The sequence below is a fragment of the Phymastichus coffea genome, unplaced genomic scaffold (genome assembly GCF_024137745.1).
Source record: "Phymastichus coffea isolate CEN01 unplaced genomic scaffold, Cenicafe_Pcof_1.1 PCOF00323, whole genome shotgun sequence".
Classification (NCBI taxonomy): Eukaryota; Metazoa; Arthropoda; class Insecta; order Hymenoptera; family Eulophidae; genus Phymastichus; species Phymastichus coffea.
Genome location: NW_026707134.1, coordinates 16,193 through 37,557, shown reverse-complemented (window position 1 = coordinate 37,557; position 21,365 = coordinate 16,193). Strand labels below are relative to the sequence as shown.

General features: G+C 44.2%; 1 protein-coding gene across 1 annotated transcript; it reads right to left on the bottom strand.

Annotated features, from left to right (window-relative positions):
- Positions 1–6,875: 6,875 nt before the first annotated feature.
- LOC131674856 (UDP-N-acetylglucosamine--peptide N-acetylglucosaminyltransferase 110 kDa subunit-like) lies at positions 6,876–20,831 on the bottom strand (the record flags this gene model as incomplete). The annotated part of the gene is made up of 5 exons (XM_058953674.1): positions 20,388–20,831; positions 11,986–12,136; positions 11,568–11,811; positions 11,029–11,097; positions 6,876–7,072 (listed from the first exon to the last, which is right to left on the bottom strand). Coding segments are annotated over exons 1-5 (839 nt in total), but the record flags the coding sequence as incomplete, so codon positions are not given.
- Positions 20,832–21,365: the final 534 nt, after the last annotated feature.

Genomic DNA, 21,365 nt, shown 5'->3' with positions numbered 1-21,365 from the left:
GCGATACTGTGTGCTTTCTCGTTCGAATTTCCGCTGCGCCGCCGTTCCCTTTACGAGGCAAGCTAGATTCGCGGATGCAGGTACGCGGCGTCTTTGCACGGTAGCGCCCGACGCTACGACGTTCCTAGCTTGTTTTTGAGATGGTGCGCGTTTGATTATTATACCGAGAGACGAGTTTGCCGCTGTGGCTGTATCCTTTCGCATCGCCATAGAGTACTTTCACGCTCGCAATGGAAAATTACAAAGTTTACGCGAAGCCGTAAGAAACTGAATTTTTTTGACGGCTTCGAGCCGCTCCGCCGTTAATAAAGCAAAGTTGCACAGGGGAGCGTAACAAGCGGCAACTTTTGAAAAAGCCCGCTCGTTAAATATCAAACGAGTCACGATTTGCATACGAAGCGCAAAGTTAGCGAGGCTTTCTTGCGGTTGAAACGGAGCTTGAATTTGCCGTACCAAAGTGAAAATCAGACTGCGCAAGCGAACGTGGAAGCTCGTCTCGAGCGCGAGCGATCGAGAAGAAACGCGTCGGTTTCGCGGATCGAAAGCGTTACCGCGATAAACAAAGTGAGCGGCGCACGAATGTCCATTATCACGCGGCCGCGAAAATCGATAGCACGGCGCGCGACCGAGGAGCAACACTCAACAAGTAACGCCGATCATTCGCAATTAGCCCCGCCCCCCGTCGCTTGATACATCGCAAACGAGACATTGTCGTTGCGCACGAACAGCAAAGCAATAAAGTGGCGCGAGGGATAAAAGCCGCCTGCTCCCTTGATACGCCAATGAAAAGGCAAAAAAAAAAAAAATGAACCACGATTTTCCCCACGGGGGGAAGCGGCTCGGCGCTAAGACAAAGGAAGATTGTACGACTCTTGACTACCGTCAATGCAGTGCGGATGCGTTGACGAAATAACGGAGTCGATCCTTTGATCTCGCACAGGATTTAAAATTGCCCGCCACTGGTGTATGACAGACGGGCAACTGATCAAACCGTGCGTCGAGTGTTCCACTACGTTGCTTGCGCGCGAACCTCTGATCCGTCGTCGCTCGCGGTTCAATATCACGTACGCAAGGAGTGGGCGGTACGTACGGCTATCGAGCCCTCGTGGGAGACGCCTCGATGAACCCAAAATCTCGCCGGATTCTTTGCCTTATTTTTCCCGCCATCCAGAGAAAAGAAAACGGACGACAGAAAGAAAAAAAAAGTGCTGAGCGAAAATGAACATGTACCCGTAGTGAATAGCTGATTTGGATTTGTTTATTCAATGTCCCAATTTGGGAGATAACCCTTGTATTTTTTTTGCGTGATAATACAGCGCAGCAAAAATTTTGTATCCTTTTAGGAAGTTATTTTTGTTGCTCAAGTGGTCATTTTTTTTGAGTGATCGATTATTCAATTTCTGCAACTTTCAGGTAACAATTTTGACGAGTAAATGGATATTTGTTTGGGAGACGCTTTTAGTCTTCAGTAGTTTTTTTTCACTTGATTCAAGTACAATTTTTTTCGCTGTTAGCAGTTTAATTTACATAACTGTTGAGAAATAAACATGCAAAATTTGTTTTTTTTTTCTACTGGATTACTTCATTTTCACCCGCGAGTTTGTTTGCTCTGAATTTAACAGCAAACTTGCAGGGCAAGCACCGTTCCCTCCAAACTTTAATTGTCCTCCGAAGAAAAACAATTATCGCATTATGAAAGTTGAGCAACTAAGAATTCATGATGCCGCTTGAGCTTACCTCGATCGAACCCTTCAAGGAATCAATGAGAAAAGCGATAACAATAAAAACTTGGAAAAACACAAGCTGTTTAAGAAAACTTCTGAGCTCGAGCGCGAAACCGATCCAAGGATAATGTCTCTTAGTTTTGCCCACTTTTGAACAACAGAACTTCTTTGTCCACGCGCGGATGGAATCAAGAGGTGCTCGAATACACGTAGCCTTATTGACGCCGCCAAACACGCGCCCGCGAAAAATGAGCTCTCTTTATTTTTTTTCTGTTTCTCTGGTTATTGTGGAAAAAGCCTTTGCTTGCCAAATGTTCGGCGGGGATTTATGACGCGCCGCGCAGCTCGAGCGATAACAATAAAAGCGCACGTTTCGGCATTCGACTCTACGAAGTTAAAATATTTTTGAGTGATGGCATTGCCCGCATACACGTAGCGCGTTTATCAGAAGCCTCTCATAAGCTCTCGCGACCTCGTCTAAAAGGCAATAAAAGCCGATGTCAAGTACGCTGGCTACCGATTTACTCCAATTCTATTTAGGAACGGGATCTGCTCACACGCGTGGATTTCCTTATTCGTTGCGGTTTCGATAACGAATTGAATATTGAACGACTCTTTGCAGTTTATCAAAGTTCGTAAACGTTAGCAACTCGAACGCCAAAATGATCTACTCTCGGAGCTTGAACTGCTATCAAGAAACTGAAAGTGAAACTCACGAAAACATAACATTCCGTGATGAAACTATTCCGTTACGTAACTAGACGAAGCCGTGGGCGATCTCACCGAAATAATTTCTTCGGTAACGCATTTTTAAATGTATCGACGAAGATGAGCCCAACGCTGGCTAAAAATGAAAAAGCGCATCGCCCCGTTATTCTTTTCGGATAGCCGCGTTACAGATAGCCTCTGTTACCCATCGCACACGCGCCCATAGCGATCTATAAATAGAGCAAACGACGGACACCCCATGCGGCACCCGGCAAATTTTTGGGAGACACGGCTCGCCGAGTTCACGACGAATAGTCGCGCGCGCTCGGGCTGATTCACAGTGAAGATGTTGCCCGTCAACAACCAATAGATCGTTCGTTTCGGCTGTCGCGGAGTGTCCGAGGCGACACGGCCGAGCGAGGAACTCCTCGCCCGCAAGGACGAGCGGCTCGATCGCTCGCAGTCGGCACGCCCGACTCGGCGAGCAGCGCAGCGGCATTTCTCCTCTGCGCGGTCCAAATTTAATCTCGGACCATTTGAAAAATCGCTCGAGCGCCCGAGAAGTACTAATGAAAAAATCTCGATTTGTTCAACCGCGAGAGACGCGTCCGCAGCGGAAGATTGACTCTGCCCATCCGTGAACAGCGAGAGAGCGACAATCGTCTTGGTGCCGGGGAGAATGAGTTGTTCTACCAATAGTTTGTTCATCGCTGTCTTGGTTTGTCGTCGCGCGAAAAGCGACGTCAGTCCTTGCCTTTCATCGCGTCGGCGCGCAACGAGCAAGAAGACCAAGAAGTTCCCCCTCCCGCCCCAGCGGCAGACGTGTGCCCGTCGGCACGTAGTCTTCGGATTTTCCACGTTCGCGCGAGGCAAGGTGAGAAAAGTCAAGTGGCCGCGTGGCTGGGAAAATTCCGCGCGCATCGAATCGATGGAAGGCAGTGGATGTGGACAATCAAGTCTGCAGTCATCGAGGCACGTATCATTTTCGAAAATCGTTACCCGAGCACCTAGTGCAACATATATCCGACCGGGGCGATCTTGACTCATTGTCGTCTGGATATCGCTCGCAGATTATCAAAATAACAACAAAATACTTCGGAACTCACGTTGCGCTAGAAAAAAAAAAGAAGAAGAAACGATGTTACAGAGCAGACCGCGTCGGCAGTCTATCGCAGCAACGTGTAATAGGGAAAATTTGCTTACTATGTCGCCTAATTCCAATTCAAACTCACGTACCTCGGTTCGGTAAACGTCGAGCGACCTAGTTTGTGCAACCGTCCGCCCCATTGGTGAATTACCGCGACGCCTGAATTTACTTATTTGCTTACACGTGAAATAATGGTTTACTAGATCGGCAAGTTTTTAGATTCATTCGTTGAGCTTGCGTAAGCGTTGGTGCAAGTGATCGCAGTTGTATTTCCAGGATATTGTTCTCGGTGCACAATTATATTGACAATAATCGTGAAAAATTTATGATTGCCGAACAGTATTATGGAGTATCGCATACGCCATCCAAAAATACAACGAAAGTTCCCCCTTCCATATCAAAGTCCGAAAATCGCAGAATAGTTGTCAATCGATTTATTTCGGCAACACTAGAAACAGCTACTCAGCTGTCAAAGGGATCTTGTATCTCAGAACAACGGAGTTCTCTCTCTCTCTCTCTCTCTCTCTCTCTCTCTCTCTCTCTCTCTCTCTCTCTCTCTCTCTCTCTCTCTCTCTCTCTTTCTCTCTCTCTCTCTCTCTCTCTCTCTCTCTCTCTCTCTCTCTCTCTCTCTCTCTCTCTCTCTCTCTCTCTCTCTCTCTCTCTCTCTCTCTGTCTCTCTCTCTCTCTCTCTCTCTCTCTCTCTCTCTCTCTCTCTCTCTCTCTCTCTCTCTCTGGCCAGTCGTCGTCGACCAGTATCAAGCTCGAATTTCGAATGGAGTTGCCCCATGCAAAGAGCAAAGTTATATCTCGGAGGGAAGTACAAGGGAAGCCAAGCGCGACAGACCGCCCGAGAAAACCACCGACAGATTATCCGTCTACCGAGTTTCGACAACGAGAGCAAGAAAAAAAAAAAGGAGATGGATGTGCTTAGAGAAACCATAAACCAAACGACGTCCTTTTAATCCACGCGCAAAGCTTCTCAAATAAAATTCAAATGGAATTAACGCGCATGCACGACAGTTCCAATGAATTTAAGTTCTCGGGAGGGTCGAGAGACGAGGTCAGAGAGAGCAAATGAATTTCCTCGGGGAGGAGCTTGAGGCTGGAACAGCGTTCGAGAGAAGACGCGCCGGCTTCTCTTTCGTTTAATCGAATCAAATGCGCCCATTGATTACGACGCGAACGATTGAGCTTTCGCAAGAGTTGTCGTCGTTTTATTTTTAAAAGAGATCTTCGTTCGCGAAGAAAAATAAAATCTCGACAAACGCAGGATGCGTTATTCACGAGGCCTGCGTGCGGCGGAGTGGAAACCCGTGTTGTTGGCATTCGAAAGAAAGAGAGAGAGAGAGAGAGAGAGAGAGAGAGAGAGAGAGAGAGAGAGAGAGAGGAAGGGAGAGCGCGCGCACCTCCGGAAAACGGAAGGAAAAAAGCGGCCACGATAGCAACGGCCTCGTCCTCGTTAAAATCAGGCGAAAACAGCTTTACAAGCGAAAATTATGGGCGCTCTAACGCAGCGCGGACGCGTGGTCGCAGCGCCAAAGCTAAATCGATGCGGATACGCGAAGGGCACGTAAAATCTTTGCGCGCGCAATCTAAGTCGCGGGCGTTTTTACGCGAGCCGTACGTCACCTAATCGAGGTAATGCACCGGGGGGAGGGGAGTTGCTCGACTCGTTCCGTCCCCTTCCCCCCCTAACCGCTCGCGCGCGACGGCACGACACAACGCGTGCGCAACTCCAGGGTGGATACGCGAGGGTGAACACCCTCAGGCTCGGATGGGATTAATTACACGGCTTGGGTGTGATTAACGGCCGGGCTGCTGCGTTATAACGCCGCCGGGGACATACTTTCTCGTTTGACCAGCGAAACTGTACGTCGAAGTATCGATCTTTTCAGCTCGCTGACTTATCGAGGGGGATTCGCGAGGCGATCTGGTTAGCGCGCGTGCGAGCGATAACGAACCCCGTGGAAGGAAGCGAGAAGCCTCGAGCGTCCCAATTCAGCCCCGTTGGTCGGGCGCTGCCGAGGCGCCGCTGAGCTCGCTGGAAAGGAGTTCCCGCGTAGATCGGGCGCGATGGCAACAGCCGTTTAACGAGAGTACGCGCGGGGTCGCCAGACGTACCGGAGCCTTCCCCCACCACCCGCACAGCTTGTTTTTCCAACGAGGGTCACGAAACGCCGCCTCCCTCATCCGTGCCGAGGAGTAGCAGGTTCGCGCGTCGGAAACAGCGGAGGCGCTGCTGAATAAGACCATGACGAACGAAAAAAAAAAAATAAATAAATAGCTTCTCGTCGCTGAGAGCCGTGAAATCGCGTTAGCCGCAATTGCGCTTGGTCGGGAATGTATAAATGGAAAATTCGCTGCCCGTTGTCGGTTCGCGAGAGGTCGGGCATTTTATAAAGTGCATTCCGTCCACCCAGCGAACTCAGCTGCGCCGAATGGAAATGTCCAAATTATCTGCGGTAAAGGGCTCTTCTGCCGCGTTGAAATCGTTTTGCCAGCCAGTATTGCGGCTAATATTGGGACGCGCGGGCGAGATGTGCCCACATCAATTTTGGGAAAGTCGCGCACAAAGCTTGGCGCAGACGGGAACTCAGCTCGGAAAATTAGTGGCGTAGCGCTCGCCGAGCTCTCGCACGCGCATTTTCCCTTTTTCTGAGACGAGAATCGATCGCTCGTCTGGTGTTTTTTCACTATCGATTTTATATTTTTTCTCTCTCCCTCTCTCGTGACGTTGTAGCAAGGTCTCACGACAGATCCGATAACAATATCTTTTATCTTGTAAATCTAAATTAGCTTATGGATTATGCAGCAGCTAAGATGGCAATTTCGTTTTAATTCCACGTTTTTCTGGGCCACGAAAACGCGAATAACGTAGAATATATTTAACATACTTATGAGAAAATATATGCTCAATCATTGATAGGATGGGTGACAAATAATGATCTTGCTCTGAGAGAATGAATGGGTAGCATTGAGATCGAGAAATTTTAACAGAATTTTAATGCTTTCTAAAATTGAAAAAAAAGGGTTCTTATCTAGATGTCATATTAATGTTTCGCGTTTTTGATATATGTACGTGAGATTAGAATCTACTTTTTACCCAATGCTGCACTCGTAAAAATAGAAGTTTTATGTTAATTAACTCATTAAGCTTTGCCATTTCAACGTGTAATTGAACAGTCTTGAAAAATGAAATGACGGACCACTCGAGTTATAAAAAAATGTTTGTTTTTGTCAATTCACAAACATTCCCTCAGATCACAAATCAAATGAAAAAAATGTTCAAAACCTACCTATCGAAGATCCGTGCCTCCTTGAGAACGTTGCCTAAGTTGATGTAAGCATCGAGAAAGTTAGGATCAAGAGCGACGGCCTTTTCGAAATGATGAATGGCCAACCAAATTTCGCCTTGTGCATTGAACACGCATCCGAGATTGCTCCAAGCCACAGCGAAATCCGGCCTAGTCTCAATCGCTTTCAGATAGCATGCCTGTGCTCATCGTCGTGTCGTCGACAAAGAAAGAAAAAAACAAAACGACATATCGTCTCGATCAGTCACGGCTCATGTGTTTTCTGTTTACTTGCAGAGCTCTCTCGATTTTATATGTACATCGTGGACATATGAAATCTCGATGGTATTTTCTCATTGTAGAATAATAAGATTTTAAGCGGTCTTTTGCCTCGATCGCTGCGTCTCTTGCCTCTTTGCGTTTTGTATCGTTTATATTGTTAGAAATTTTTCCCCGATTTCGTTTCGATGAGAGGCGGAGCGCTTGAGGCAAGTTGTTGTTTTTCTCGTCGCTGAGAAGTTATTGATAGAAATTACAATAAAAATCTTGTAGATTCGAATTATTCAATAAACTCTGCATCTGTAGTCAAGTCTAGTTAAGCCGTTTTTATTGTTCAAAGTATCAATAACTTGTCTTTACGACGGAAGTAAGCAAAAAAGACAATGAAAGAGTCCAAGACAGAAGGCAGGAAAAGTGAAAAAAAGCTTCTTTCGGAAAAGAAAAATAAGAGGTAAGAAGATTTTTGAAAAAATGCACAGTCGTTTTTGCTGTCGTCGTTGTATTCGTGGAAGGCCCAGCATTCGTGTGCGTTGATTCTTTGCTCGTATATAAGTCGCCACACCTTTTCTGCCGTTAGATCAGCGGCTAATTTCCATTAATGATTCAGCTCATCAAGATTTACAAACAATTCCATTTGTCGTCTATCTAATTGTAAACTATTTTTATGATTCGATCTATACTTTAGATATGAAGTGAAAAATTTAACTTTGAATTTACAACTTTTGCAATATTTAATAAAAGCAACAAATTAATAGAATATAAATTAGTTTCTAACTTTAACAATAAAAACCTTGCGTCGAAGAAATATTAAAGTTTGAAAACAATTTGAGTGAAAAGGCATAACGACCGTACGAGCAAAGTTCTTGATCCTTTCTTTAAAACAAAAAGTGGTATTCTTCTGAAAGTTTGAAAAAAAAAATCAGCTGTCGTCTCTGGATTCTATACACTTTTTCTCTCAATCATTCCAATCGCTTTTCCGTCAGGAACGTCACCACAAAAGCACGCTGAAGATTTTTTTATGCCTGAAAATCTGCCGTGCTTCTCCCATCGGCAATAGTCCTTCAAAAGAGCGAACAGCACATATTTTCGCGTGTCTGAAAAAATGAAAGAAAATTAGAAAGACGATTGCGGAGAGAGATGGTGACGATCCTGATGAAAAGACGAGTGGCTGCAAAGTTTTCAGCACATAATCCGTACCTAAAACATAGATAAAGGGTGTTTGTTTGTCGTACGACCAGTCTCTAAAATATCGCAATTCGTTTGAGAAAGAATTCCATAAACACATCTCGCAGAGATGAATGTTCGACAAATTCTTGATCAACGAAGTTCGCGTCGAAGTTGAAAAAAAAAAAATAAGTGTTGTTTTGCTAGAGACCGGCCTCGGGAACTACTTTACCTTCAGAGTACCCTTCAGTAGGAGTTGTGTCGGTAGGTACGGCTCGTAAGCTCTCGTAAATAAATCTTTATGCTCTGAGAGAAGCGAATAACCTCATCGGACCGGTTGGAGAAAGCGACCCTGTCTCTGTCTCGCACTTGTCCCGCTCTCCTAGAGTCGATCAATCCCGTTCCACAGACAATAAACACAGCTTCGTTAATTCTCTTTTCTTGCTCTCGAGCTTTTGCGCTTTTGATTCTTTCTCTCTCTCACTCTCTCTCTCTTTCTTTCTTTCCTAATTATCGATACACTAATTCTTAGTTCACTCGTTTTACCCTATCTGCCTCACTAACTTTGCAACTTTCTTTGGATACAACTAGAATACACTTGCTCTTCTTGGGATCTATACATTTGTTTCTTTTTGGAAGTACTTCAACTAAATTTTATCTTTGTACAAATATTTCTTTTTATTTCACAAAATTTATCTGTCATCCTTGATTTCAAGCTCTGTAGGCTTATGAAGTTCAATATGTTTTCTTTTACGCTATCTTAGAATTTTACAGCCGAATTGGTACAATTTCAAATTTAATTACAATGTTTGTAGTGAAAACGACGTTTACGTTGTACAAATACTAGGACACTTTTGTACAATTCTCACACAAAGATTTACAAAAGCATTTGAATAGCTTACTTTTTTAACTTGAAATATTACAATATTCTGAATGAAATTTAGTCAGGTACTTTTACAACGAAAGAAAAGAATACTTAATGGAAAATTAGCTGGCTAAATCAGTTTAAAAAAATGAAGAAAAAAAATTAGTTAGTGGACCAGATAGTTCTTTGGAATAAATTTTAGAGTAGCAGAAAACTCCCGTTGTCACCGTGAAACCTAGCTAATGTTCAAAAATTGATGCGCTAATGAAATGTTTCATATTGTGATATTAGAAAAAAGTAAAAATTCCAAATTTTGAAATTGAAAACATAACTACATTGGTCCAGTTAATGTTTGTAATTAATATTGTTGAATGGAACATTTTCATGAACGCATCTGGTCGCCAACTCCGCGGTAAAGCAGACTTCTTGACTAAAAATAATCTTGTTTCCTAAAAAAAGTTTTCTCTTGAACTCTTTGAACTTTTGAAAATGTACTATACAAAAATACTTTATAACATTTTGCGACGTGATCATTTCCAAATAACATTCGAAACGAAAAGCATTTACAGCTGTGCATTTTCGTTATGTTTCAGTTCTTCTTAGCAAATGGTGTAAATAAATAGAATCTACAACATTTTTTGTATAAAAAAGAATAATCAATGTATGTACCTCTAAGCAATCTTTGATTGAAAAATTTTTTTACAATAGCCAAGCAGTCTCAGGCCAATTGCTCATCGAAAAAGCATTTGGACTTTGCATGAAAAGAGAGAAAGAGAACTATATCATGGGATTAGAGAAGGATAAGAGAAAAGGTGCTGTAAAAAAAAAGTTAATGAGAAATGAAAGGACCCTTGTAAAGTGAACTTAAAAGCTAGTAGCGCGCGGCCGATCCTATTTATCTATACGCACATCAACAAACGAAAAAAAACGTATTATTCAGCTAAAAAATTTAATTTAAATGAAATACTAAAAACCGAAACGTGCATGCAAATAGGATCGGCAGAGTCACGAATTCGATCAACTTGTAGCCAAGCTGAAGTTTATAAAATACATCGACGAGGCTGCAAGCTACTCAATATGCCATTTGCGATTTGTTGAAATTTTACGAGGGATCTTGCAACTTGTACGATAAAACAGACTTTATCAAAATTTCATTGTCATATTATTAAAAACGTAATTATGCTTTTATATATAATCTTAATTTCATGCAAAATCTTTCTTTAAGAATTAAAAAAATCTTTCAAAAATTATTCCATTCAATGTTTTTTGTAACTGCACTGTTTTCAGTAAAAGCAGCAACATCATCTCGTTTCAGGTATTGCATGTGACACCAGTCAGTTGTAAAATTTGAAAGTGAATGTTCAATACAGCAGAATCAAGAAAAAAAATAACTCAATGCCGAATACAATACACTGAACATCACCCATATAGCAGAGTAAATTTTCTGTAATCAGAAAGTTAATGCTGCAAGGAAAGTGTTTTTTTTTTTGTTTGGGTCCATACACATGGCATAAGATCACAGATTCTCGATGACAGATGATTAGCTCGCGACGCGCGCATTTTTTCTCTTTTTGGATAAACAAAGGAAGCTTTCTGCGTGTGCTTATATCAAAAAGATAAACATACTCTAAACATTCCTTAGAACTATGCTAGTCGATACACATGCATAATATGCATTAAACCATTTTGAGTAATTAACGTTTCATTTATTTGATTACTTTTATCATAAAATCATGCTGGATGAATATCAATAATATAATATCAATAATTAATATGGTATTAATGCATAAAATGTTTCATGTGAGAATTTTTTTTAATTCCCATGTGACTACATGGAGTTGAACTTACCTTAGCTTCATCTAGTCTCGCTAATGCTTTCAAAAGATTACCCAGATCACTTCTTACGCAATATAAGTCCTGAAAATGAATAGAACAGTACTTCAGCATAGGACAGAAATAATTTTATCATACCATTTGAAGTAAAAAGAAATTTTTAAAAAATGTTAATGATTTACAAGTGTAGTTTCTAAAAAATATCAAAAAAAAAAAAAAAATCGCAAATAAACATGATTAAGTTTTTACCGCATTTATTTTTATGATTTCGTTCGACTAACGTTTAACAAAACAATTATTAATAATTCTTTATGTACTATTTTTATTGGGCATTTCTAAATTATGCTTGATAAATTATCAGGTCTATCACAATTGAATATTACATAACAAACACAATAATACAATAATAATACAGTAAGCTAACATATCTAACAAAAGTTTAATTTGTCACTAATAGCACTAGAAATTATGGTTCTTGATAAAAATGCAGTTAGCTGTATTGTCGAACTGAATTTTGAACATAAATAATGCAGATAAAATAAAAATATACATACTGGGTTGTACTGCAAAGCAGTAACATATGCCTGTACAGCTTGTTCCATGTCTCCTGCTGCAACCAGAGCAGCTGCCAAATTAATGTAACCATCAATGAAATCTGGTTTTAACCGCACAGCATGTCTGTAATTTTCTAATGCCTCCTGAAGTTGTCCTCTTTCTTTGTAAACATTTCCTAGATTACTGTAAGCCTCTGCTAATAGAGGATTTTGCTTGATAGCTAAGCTACTGTAGTGGGCTGACCTGTTGTTAGAATCAGTATTAGTTTTCTGTTTAAATGTAGAGAACAGAATTGTTACTCAAGTACTACTAAACTTGATCAATTATCATTCAACGAGTAGTAATTTTTGAATGTCAAATCATAAATATTTGTTTTTGTTTTAAAACAATTCAAATATTTTTATTAAACATACTCACTTTTCTAGCCTACGACATTGAAAGTGTATAGAAGAAAGTAGCAAGAGGACTCCCGTATTATTTGTTTCCTGCCTCCACAGTTGCATGCAGTGCCTTTCTGCATTTTCATAGTCCCCAGCTTGGTATTCTCTATGTGCAAGTTCCAATAACCCTGGAATGTTCAGATTAAGTTAGAAAATGAATGATTAAAAATGAATGATTTGATGAGAACCTAGTTTTTTGGAAAATAGCGAAGAATTATTTATAAAAAAGATCAATGATTTCCAAAAATGCCTTTTAAAGCATTACGTTGAAGCTATTCTTGTATGTTAGCCTTTCCTGTTCTGTCAAATTGTGACTCACCTAACATATCACCTTAACTAGAATTTATTCTATGTATTTGTAGCAAAATTATTAAAAAATTCAATGTAACAATAATTTTTATGAATCCCTTTTATAATAATAGTGGTCAAACTCAACACAAATTCAAGCCAATAAATATTTTGTTCATGATAGATAATTTCAATGTTCAATAAGTTATCAAAATACGAAAACAAATCGTGTTCTAATCATCAATGTAGATAAGAAAAGCGACAGTACACGAAATTGTGACAACAGATAGCCGAAAAATGTTAGAAAAATTATGGAACTTTCTCGACGAATCAACAGCTGCACGCGCGGGCAGAGATCTATCACCACGAAGTCAAGTGCGTATTTGACTCTCAAATAATCTTTCTTAAAACTCTTCAACGCCCTACAGAACTTATCTTCCTTATTGAAAATTAATCAATGATAAGCTTCCCTTATCCCTCCACCCTCTCTCTCCGCGAATCTTGCCGCTAAAAGCGTGCGCGTACGGCGCAAAGACGCTCTGTGCGAGAGAAAAGAAGAGAGCCAAACAACAATGTTGAAAATGATGGTGCAAATAAAGAGAAATAAAAAAAATTGAATAAGTACACGAACAGTACGAATCGAGAACGACGTTGACGCCGTTGACAGTCGCAGTTTGTTCATCGGCAGACACAGTGATCAATTGTTCCTTGGGTTGTTCTTGAGCGACAACCGCCGCAGCAGTGGCAGATTGGCCACCATTCTGCTGCTGTTGAGCATGCCAGTCATGTTGTTGCTGATGTTGAAGGCTATTCGCCGTAGCTTCGACAACCCGGTTGTTGACGACACCGGCAGTTGTCTTGAGCAAACCCGCGCCGCTGCTCTTGTCCATTACGCGAGCGCTCATAACATCTATCACGCACTACACCACGTATTAGCGCGCGACCTAACCTCAACGAAACTCGATTTCTTTTGTGTTGGTGCAGAAGGCTCGCGTCCAAAGCGGATCGTGCGTATCTTCGCGTATTCTCTAATATTCCGGCTCGCGTCACGCACAAAGCAAAAGAGACGAACAAACGTGCGTCCTGACGCAGAGTTGGATCGTAAGCCAGTGTCGAAGATGCCAGTGTAGTCGCGGAAAACTCCGAGTTCTTTTGTCTCTGCCACCGCTGCCGCTGCCGAGCCGAACTGCCGCGGCCGCGCCGTATACCCTCTCCCCCTCTCCTCTTTCTCTTTCGATAGGTACCCCCGGTTCAGCAGGATGTGCAAGAGAACGCACACGAGTGGGGGCACCCAGCATCAGGGACGGATTGTTCGACGATCGGTGCCACTCTTCAGAGGGGCTCGCATCTTTTCTTGGAAGGGGAGCGGAGCAAATTGATGGAGTGCGATCGCGATGATCGCGACCATTTTTGAAAATCCGTAAATTGCCATTTGAGAGCGCGAACATCGCTGTGATATCGGACTAAAACGTATGCCTTTTTTGTTTTTTCGGCCGAACTTGTTACACAACATTTTTAGAGTGTTTGTACTTTAACGAAGCAGAAATTCCAAAGCTATACACTTTGCTGCAGTTCGAGCGTTTTTTACCAAAATTCTCGCTGCGAAATGCCTTCTTTCGTAAAATAATCCTCGTTCAGCACTCGGCGACTACAATATGGGCTTGAAATTGACTGCGCGTGGGAGCTCCGTAATAAGGCTTGCGCGTGAAATCAGCTCTCTTTCGCGAAAATCAATGGAATCTTGAGATGGCGCCGAAAACACAAGAGAGCCGCTGTCTCGCGGGCGTAAAATGACAAAGTATTTTATATAATCGCAGACATCTGATCTAGATTCTCGGAATGCGAGGCGCAGGCGGTATCAAATGAGAATAGCAATTACGAAATACTGTGAAGGACGCCGCGACGCGCAGTCTACGACTGGCGTATTTTACGAGTTCGCGAGAGTCCAATTTTCACCTATTGTCATAGAAGACAATTTGGCACGTTAATGAACCGTCCAAAATAAACTTGAGTAACGCTCGCATCGACTTTACATTTCGGCCGACTGATTGAATATCGGCAACTATATCGACGGACGTAAGTTGATTATGCGCTAACTTAGCTGGAATATTTATAGATAGATTCGAGCGAAGAGAGAGGCTTACCGAGATGTAGTTATAGTCAGTGACGATGGCATCTAGATTACGTCTTGGCGCGTGTAATTTATGAAAAAACAGGAAAACGAGAACGAAAGTCACAGTCGATGATTCAACGCGTGAAAAAAATTTCCGAAACTTCTCGCCAGCGAAGTGCCGATCGGCCAACGGTTTTTATCTTTGATGATGATGTGATATCGCCTGCTACTTCGTCCGTACGACGAATCGGTTATCGAAGCAAATAGAATGCGCGTTCGCGAGAGATGGAACCGTCCATCGACAACAAGCGAAATTGTCGTCTTGCCGGCCACATCGACAAAGCCAATAGCGAGTCGTCGTTGCATAAAACATAATCCATTCAGCGAGGAATGTTTTCGTTACGCCAGTTTCAAAAGCCGTTGCGATCGCGGCTCTTTGCACGCATGTATATCAGGAATTCAAGTTAACCGAAAAAATATACGTCGAACTAGAGGTCTGGATAATTTCAAAATTTCAAGAGCGGCACACGACATCCCTTTCTAATTTCATTGCCTAGCGCGGAGAGAAACGTACGACGCTTCGCAGCAGGAAACAAGTGGCATCCAGTTCTAAGAGCTGCACGATTGACGAAAATATGCTTTTCCAACCGTTCGATCAAGTTTTCGATGTATGCGTGCAACAAAAGAGCCAATTGAATAAAAAGTCGCATTAGTTAGGCGAACGACTTTTTGATAAACATGTTTGCTTACTTCCGAAAGAGAAGCCAAAAACGCAACAAAAAAATCGTCCAGTAATCGCTCGCGAGATGTTATCTCGTGCAAGCATCAACTTCCGCGGCACGTGCTGGCTTTTATAGCAACAAAAACACACGCTGGCCGCGGAAGATGTGCGTGCGCGGATGGAAGTGACATAATTCCCATGGCTCGAACATGACGATAAAAGAACCAAATAATTAGAGAGGCCTACCTCGGCGTGTACGAGGTTATTTTCCATCGTAACACAGTACGAACGAAGAAATTCCAGTTTGATTGATCGTTCATAACAAGGAGTTTCAATGTCTTAATTGTTGTTAGTTACGCGTCGATGAGTTTGAAGGAAAAAAATTATGTTTTTCCTGGTGACGGAATACGAGGGAACACTTTCAACTGCGTCGCTATATATAGTCACAAGCCCACGGAATCAAAGTTGTGAGAAATTTCGGGAAAGAAATTTCTATAGTTAATTTGCTGCGCTTGCTTATGTTTTCCCTTTTTAATTACATCCGTACTAAGTATATTACTTTTCTATCGTGTCCTCAGCAAACCAAACGCGATGTTTTTCTTTCAATGTTAATTATTTTTAGTAGCGAAACCGAAGCTGCCTGATCATTCAAAGCTCCAGAACGTGTAATGTGCGCGTCTGCACAATCGCAACAAAATCGACCCCACGCTCGCATTACTAAAGCCGTCGCGAAAAATTTCCATCGCGAAGGCAGAGATCCCCCAAATCTCAACGGACGAAGGGTTGAAAAAGCAACAAAAGGTCGAAGGGGTGCCCCGGGAGTAAGCTTAATACGGCACTGCTGCCGAGAGAGTCAGGACACAAAACGAAGGGCCGGCCCCGGTGCTAAGCTACACACACGGGCAAGGCATCGCTCTTTCTCTCTCTCTCTCGCTAAGGTCGCGCAGCCGCGCCAGATGGAGCACCAGCCAGTGGAATATTCCATCGGGTCTCTCTCTCTCTCTCTCTCTCTCTCTCTCTCTCTCTCTCTCTCTCTCTCTCTCTCTCTCCCTCTTTCTCTTGCGCTCGCTCACTCGCCCGCCGTGTATTCCGACCGTTTTACGCTTTGGACCTTTCGGCTGTCTTCGTGTTTTTTTTTCTTTTTTTTTTAATAATTCCGTACGACACACAGAGAAACAGTATGTAGGCTGCCACGGAAACTTTCTCTATTTTGCGGCTTCTTGCTCTCTCTCTCCCGTCGTATCGGTGGAGTACGTATTTTTGATAGATTTATGCAATTTCAGCGTCATTGGAACAATCATAATTATAATTCGACATATTCGTTCTAGTTGATTCATTTTTTATTATTCAATCGATTGAAAATCGATGGGTTATAACTGTATATTTGAGTAACTGTATATTTGAGTTTCGCAGCAAATCAATTATGAATTGGAGTGACACTGAATATCATCGTCATATACGAGTATATATATAGTCATTCGAGTTGCTTGTATTTCGAGGCAGAATTAATATCTGTAATCACGTCTTGCCATTAAAAATTAATATTATTGTAATTAACGTTCAAGGTGATGTAAAAAATCACAATTAGACATTCAAGTTTCTCATATTTTCTAAAACACATCGAACTACAGTTTTAAGCCAATTTATTAAATATCTAATCTAAATCACTCGCAAATGAAAGCAACGATCCCTGCCTATATATGCGAAACGTGCTCAAAAAAAAACGTGGAAGGTAAAACCAGTCGTGTACTTAACTTCGCAAGGCAGACAAAATCAATGCTATACGCATTGGCGAGTAGATGTGTGTGTGTGTGTGTGTGTGTGTGTGTGTGTGTGTGTGTGTGTATACATATAAAGCGTAGTAGGGGCAAGAGGCGCAATAGCAAGTATGTATAGTCCCTCGCGGGAAATGGAGGGGAAAGGTGAGGCGTCGATTCGCTCTCCGAAAGCGTGCATAGGAGTCTATGTGCCAGAAGACCTCTTTCAAGGAATTCCTCGTCGATGTGGAGCTAGACGCGCGCTCGAATCCTGCATATATACTGTGCTCCGGAGCTCGGCACGGCGACGATAAGCGCGCGCGCGTCGAGATCGGGTTTCGCGTCGGCGGCGGCAGCAGCAGCAGTAGCAGCAGCAGCAGCAGCATCCTCGATCTCGTCGGCAATTAGGCGAGCGCCGCGCGCGACGCAATCGACGGCGAGTTATCGTTGCCGCGCAAACGCGAAAGCCGTGCCCTCTACACAGCAGAAGCACTATCGCCGTCGGATTACATTCGATGACAACGGCGACAATGCTCGATTGCGCGCGCTATCGTTCGCGAGTCACGTAAGTGCTGTTGCTCCGTCGGTCGAGGGCTACTCCGACGCCAGGAGAGCGAGTATTCGAAAAGACGACACTCGCGCGCCGTTTTCTCTCGCTCTGCTTGACGTCAGCTTTCGAGAGGGTTTGCTCGCACTCGAGCCTCGTTCGCTTCGTGTGACAATGGGCGATCTTCCGATCCTTTCGTCGAGAGAATTCATCGTGAGGAAAAACGGTAAATCGACGTGACATTTTGTTATTTGCGGTAGTTCGGCATGAAACGTGCAAGCTCCGCTTTATTTTCTAATTGCATACACATGTGACGGATATTTTGATTAATTTTCGACGCGACGGTGTCCGAGCGCGCGCGTATCCCCCAAACATAGTCAACGTTTGCCCGATCCGATATAAATGAAATGAGTTATCCGCACCAGTGCGCATTGTGTAAGTGTAGCACTGGCGTGTTTACATCGTTGACCCGAAAGCGTATAGCCGATAAAGAAGAAAACGATGCTGCAACTGCGCGAAACGACTGTTCGATGCGAAAATCCACAATGCGTCCGCGACAGCCTGCAGGGCAAAATGTATATGCAGAATCTCGATTGAAATTTCGAGGCACAAAAGCGATAGCTTGAAATTAACAATTCGACTGATATTGTCGCGACGAGCGACCGTTTCGCCGAGCTGTTTCTTTTACAGCCAGAGCAGCACGGCCACTGCCGTTCACCTAGAGTTTTTCTCTGCCTGGAAAAATACAATTGACCGCTGTAGTTTCCGCTTCTTTTTTTGCAGCGCGATTGTTTTTCTTTGTTTTTTTTGTTTTTTTTTTTTTTGTAGTGATGCCTGCACCAACGTTTTACTTCGAATCCATTGACGAGAGATACAGGTTATTTCATAGTGAGACACTTTGAGAATTCGCCGTTATTACAAGGCGCCGTCGCTGGTTTGCACCACCGAATTCGCCACGACACTTTATCATCGAGAATAACCGAGGAAAACGCGAAATCGCTGGTTGCACAATACTCCAATGAGATTCTCCGCAGCGAGTGCAACGTAACATTGTGCGAAAAGCTAAGTGATTATCATAACGTGACGTTTTCCCTCGCGGAATAACAAAATTTATCTGATTAAGATGCTCCTACGCCAGACTTTTCGCGTTTATCGAAGAATACAATTTACGCGAAGTACGGGCGCGTAGTGCTTCTGTAAATATACGTGTCGTGCCCTTGAACAATCGGATTCGCGATGCCGAAAAAGCGGACCCCCCCCCCCCCCCGTGTCGGCAAAAAGGAATTTCGCGCAAAAGCGTTCGCCAACTTTTACGCAATCGAAACAGATATAAAAGGGGTTTTCCCTCGTTCAAAGAGGAAAGAAAGAGCCACGCGATGTTTCATTCGTCAACCTTCAATTTTGAAGTATAGCGTGATAATGACCTTCCAGTTGTCACAGAGTGAAAATTGCAATACACCGCGACCACATTTTTCTTCGATTTTCGGCCAACAACTTCGCGTCCACAACGATAAGTTTTTTCGTTTTCTTTTGTCAAATCAACTCGACTGAACATAAAAAGCACAGTCTCGGAAATCTTTCTTACCGAACAAACACTTTTCTTCGCGGCGAGTGAAATTGTGCCGTTATATTTTTAACGCCTAGTCGCGCGTGCGAGCGACAGCGACACGCTATATTTATAAAAAAAAAAAGAAAAAAAAACTAACATACAAGACAATTCGAACAATTCCCTCGAACGGAAAAGTCCATCACTCGTATTTTTCATTGTCGTTTCGTCAACTCCAAGATTAACAGCACTCACGTCGCGCGTCGAGTGCACTTGTATGGTGATATGATATCGATCGGTATACAAACAGCGAATCTAATCATTTAGAAATACTTCGCTGTTTCACGTGCACACAGCTACGCGTTATGATATTCTTCCGCTGCTGCCACACGGTTTAGAGACTATGTAGGTGTACTTTCTGCTCGCGTCACCGATCCGCTTTACTTTCGCGTTCAACTTTTTTTTTTTCTTCTCGTTTCTTCACACGATTCGATGAAAAACAATCGATTGCACGGCTATTTAGGCTAGTCATCGCTCGAGCACATGAAAGAGGTAGATGGAGTGTCAGCCAAGGCCGAATTGTCAGAAAGAGTTATCGGCGAGGCGCTCGTTGACGAAATTTTTCCATTCCGCCGATTGGAAGGCGACGGAAAGCTTTGGAGCTTGCGTTCGGTACTCGCGAGTCAGATGACGTCGACTCGCGCAACTTGGCTCCGAGCGAAAGGCGCAGTAAAACGAGAAGTGCTGATCGCGCGGTCGGAAAAATCACATGACTATTGACTATTATTACCAGGTGACTTGGTTTTGACAGACGCCATGAGGAGCAACGTGCACTCGGGCGAACGCCCGGACCTCTTCGGCTCGCGCCGCTGGTGAGCACTTGGCGAGCGCGTGGAACGTGGCGGCTCTCCGCCGAGGAGACGAGCAGAGGCTGGCGCGGAACGTCTATATCGCGACGCGACTTATCAAAAGCGCACACGACCAGTTCAAGGCTAAACGAAAGCTCTCCTTGGCCGGGGCGCACATGTGTTTCCCGCTGGGCGCAGATCGAAAGTGGCACGCGCAATCTCCACTCGGCCGATCAATGAGCGGCCGCTCGGGCGCCCGCGTCCCCGCGCCGCGGCCCGTTCGCATTTCGCGCCACGAGGCTCGCGCTCTCGGGGTGCCCGCGCGCACCGCACTCCGCGACGGGCCTGGCCGGCGAGCCGCGCCGCTGATCTAACCTCGCCCATCGATCGCCCTCCCCAAGCTCGGCCGAGCTTTCTCGCCGCGGCCCCGTCGACGAAGCGAGCTTGCGCCAGAGCTTGCCAGCGCGGCCGCAAAGTCCCTAGACCATGTCGCCGGAGGTAAGCTCCCCCCTCCCACTGTCCGCCGCCGCCGTAGTCGCTCCACTTTCGCAAAACTCACCGACGGTCGACAGCTGTTGCACCACGGACTCGTTCATCTTGAGGATGACGCTCGAGCCGACGATTTGCTGCTGCTGCTGCTGCTGCTGCTGCTGCGGCTGAGGCTGCGGCTGCTGCTGCTGCTGCTGTTGCTGTTGCTGTTGCTGTTGCTGCTGCTGTTGCTGCTGTTGCGTCTGCATCGCGCGCGGAACGAGAGCCACGGCAGGCCGCTGTGGACGATCTGCGACGAGCGAGCGCGAGCACACGCTCTCGGCGCTGTTCTCTCGGGCGCGACTATACGACACCGACACGCGAACCTCGCGCTACCTCTCGCGCTGCTGTCTCGCCATAATGGAAGCGCGCGCACGTGCATCGCTCCGCTGCTGAGGAAGTGCCGTCACTCGTCGTCTCCCACTCCGACCTCGTCACACTCCACCCTCCCTACTTCGTCGTCGTCTTCTTTCGCCTGTGTGTTTTGCATATTTTCTGGATGACTTGACGAATCTCTCTCTCTCTCTCTCTCTCTCTCTCTCTCTCACTCTCTATTTTCCTCGGGGTGAGCTTGTCTCTGGTGGTTTTCGAGCATGACGGGAAGAGGGGGGAGAGGCCGGATGACAAGACCGATTTTTGGGGGTTGATCGCGCGTCACGCTCCTCTCTTTATCGAACGTACGATGCTCGGCAAAATATAAAAATACACACTCGCATTTTTGCGCTAAAGCGGCGTAGCGATCGTCGTGGCATCTGTCGGACGGTGCGCTTGCTTCTATCTACGCATGCGATACGTTCGGCTTTTAATATATACTTATGGGTGCGTGAAGATAATTCTACGTTCGAATTTTGAAAGCGACGGGCGCGCGAAAGAATCGGGGACCCCGCGCTTTTTACTGTTTGTTTCGTTGTCTTTTTTTTTCTGTATCTTTCTTGCGAAACAGCCGTTTATTTTTAACGAGTAACTACTCGAAATTCCTATTCTGAAGGAGCTATTATTCGTTCAAGAA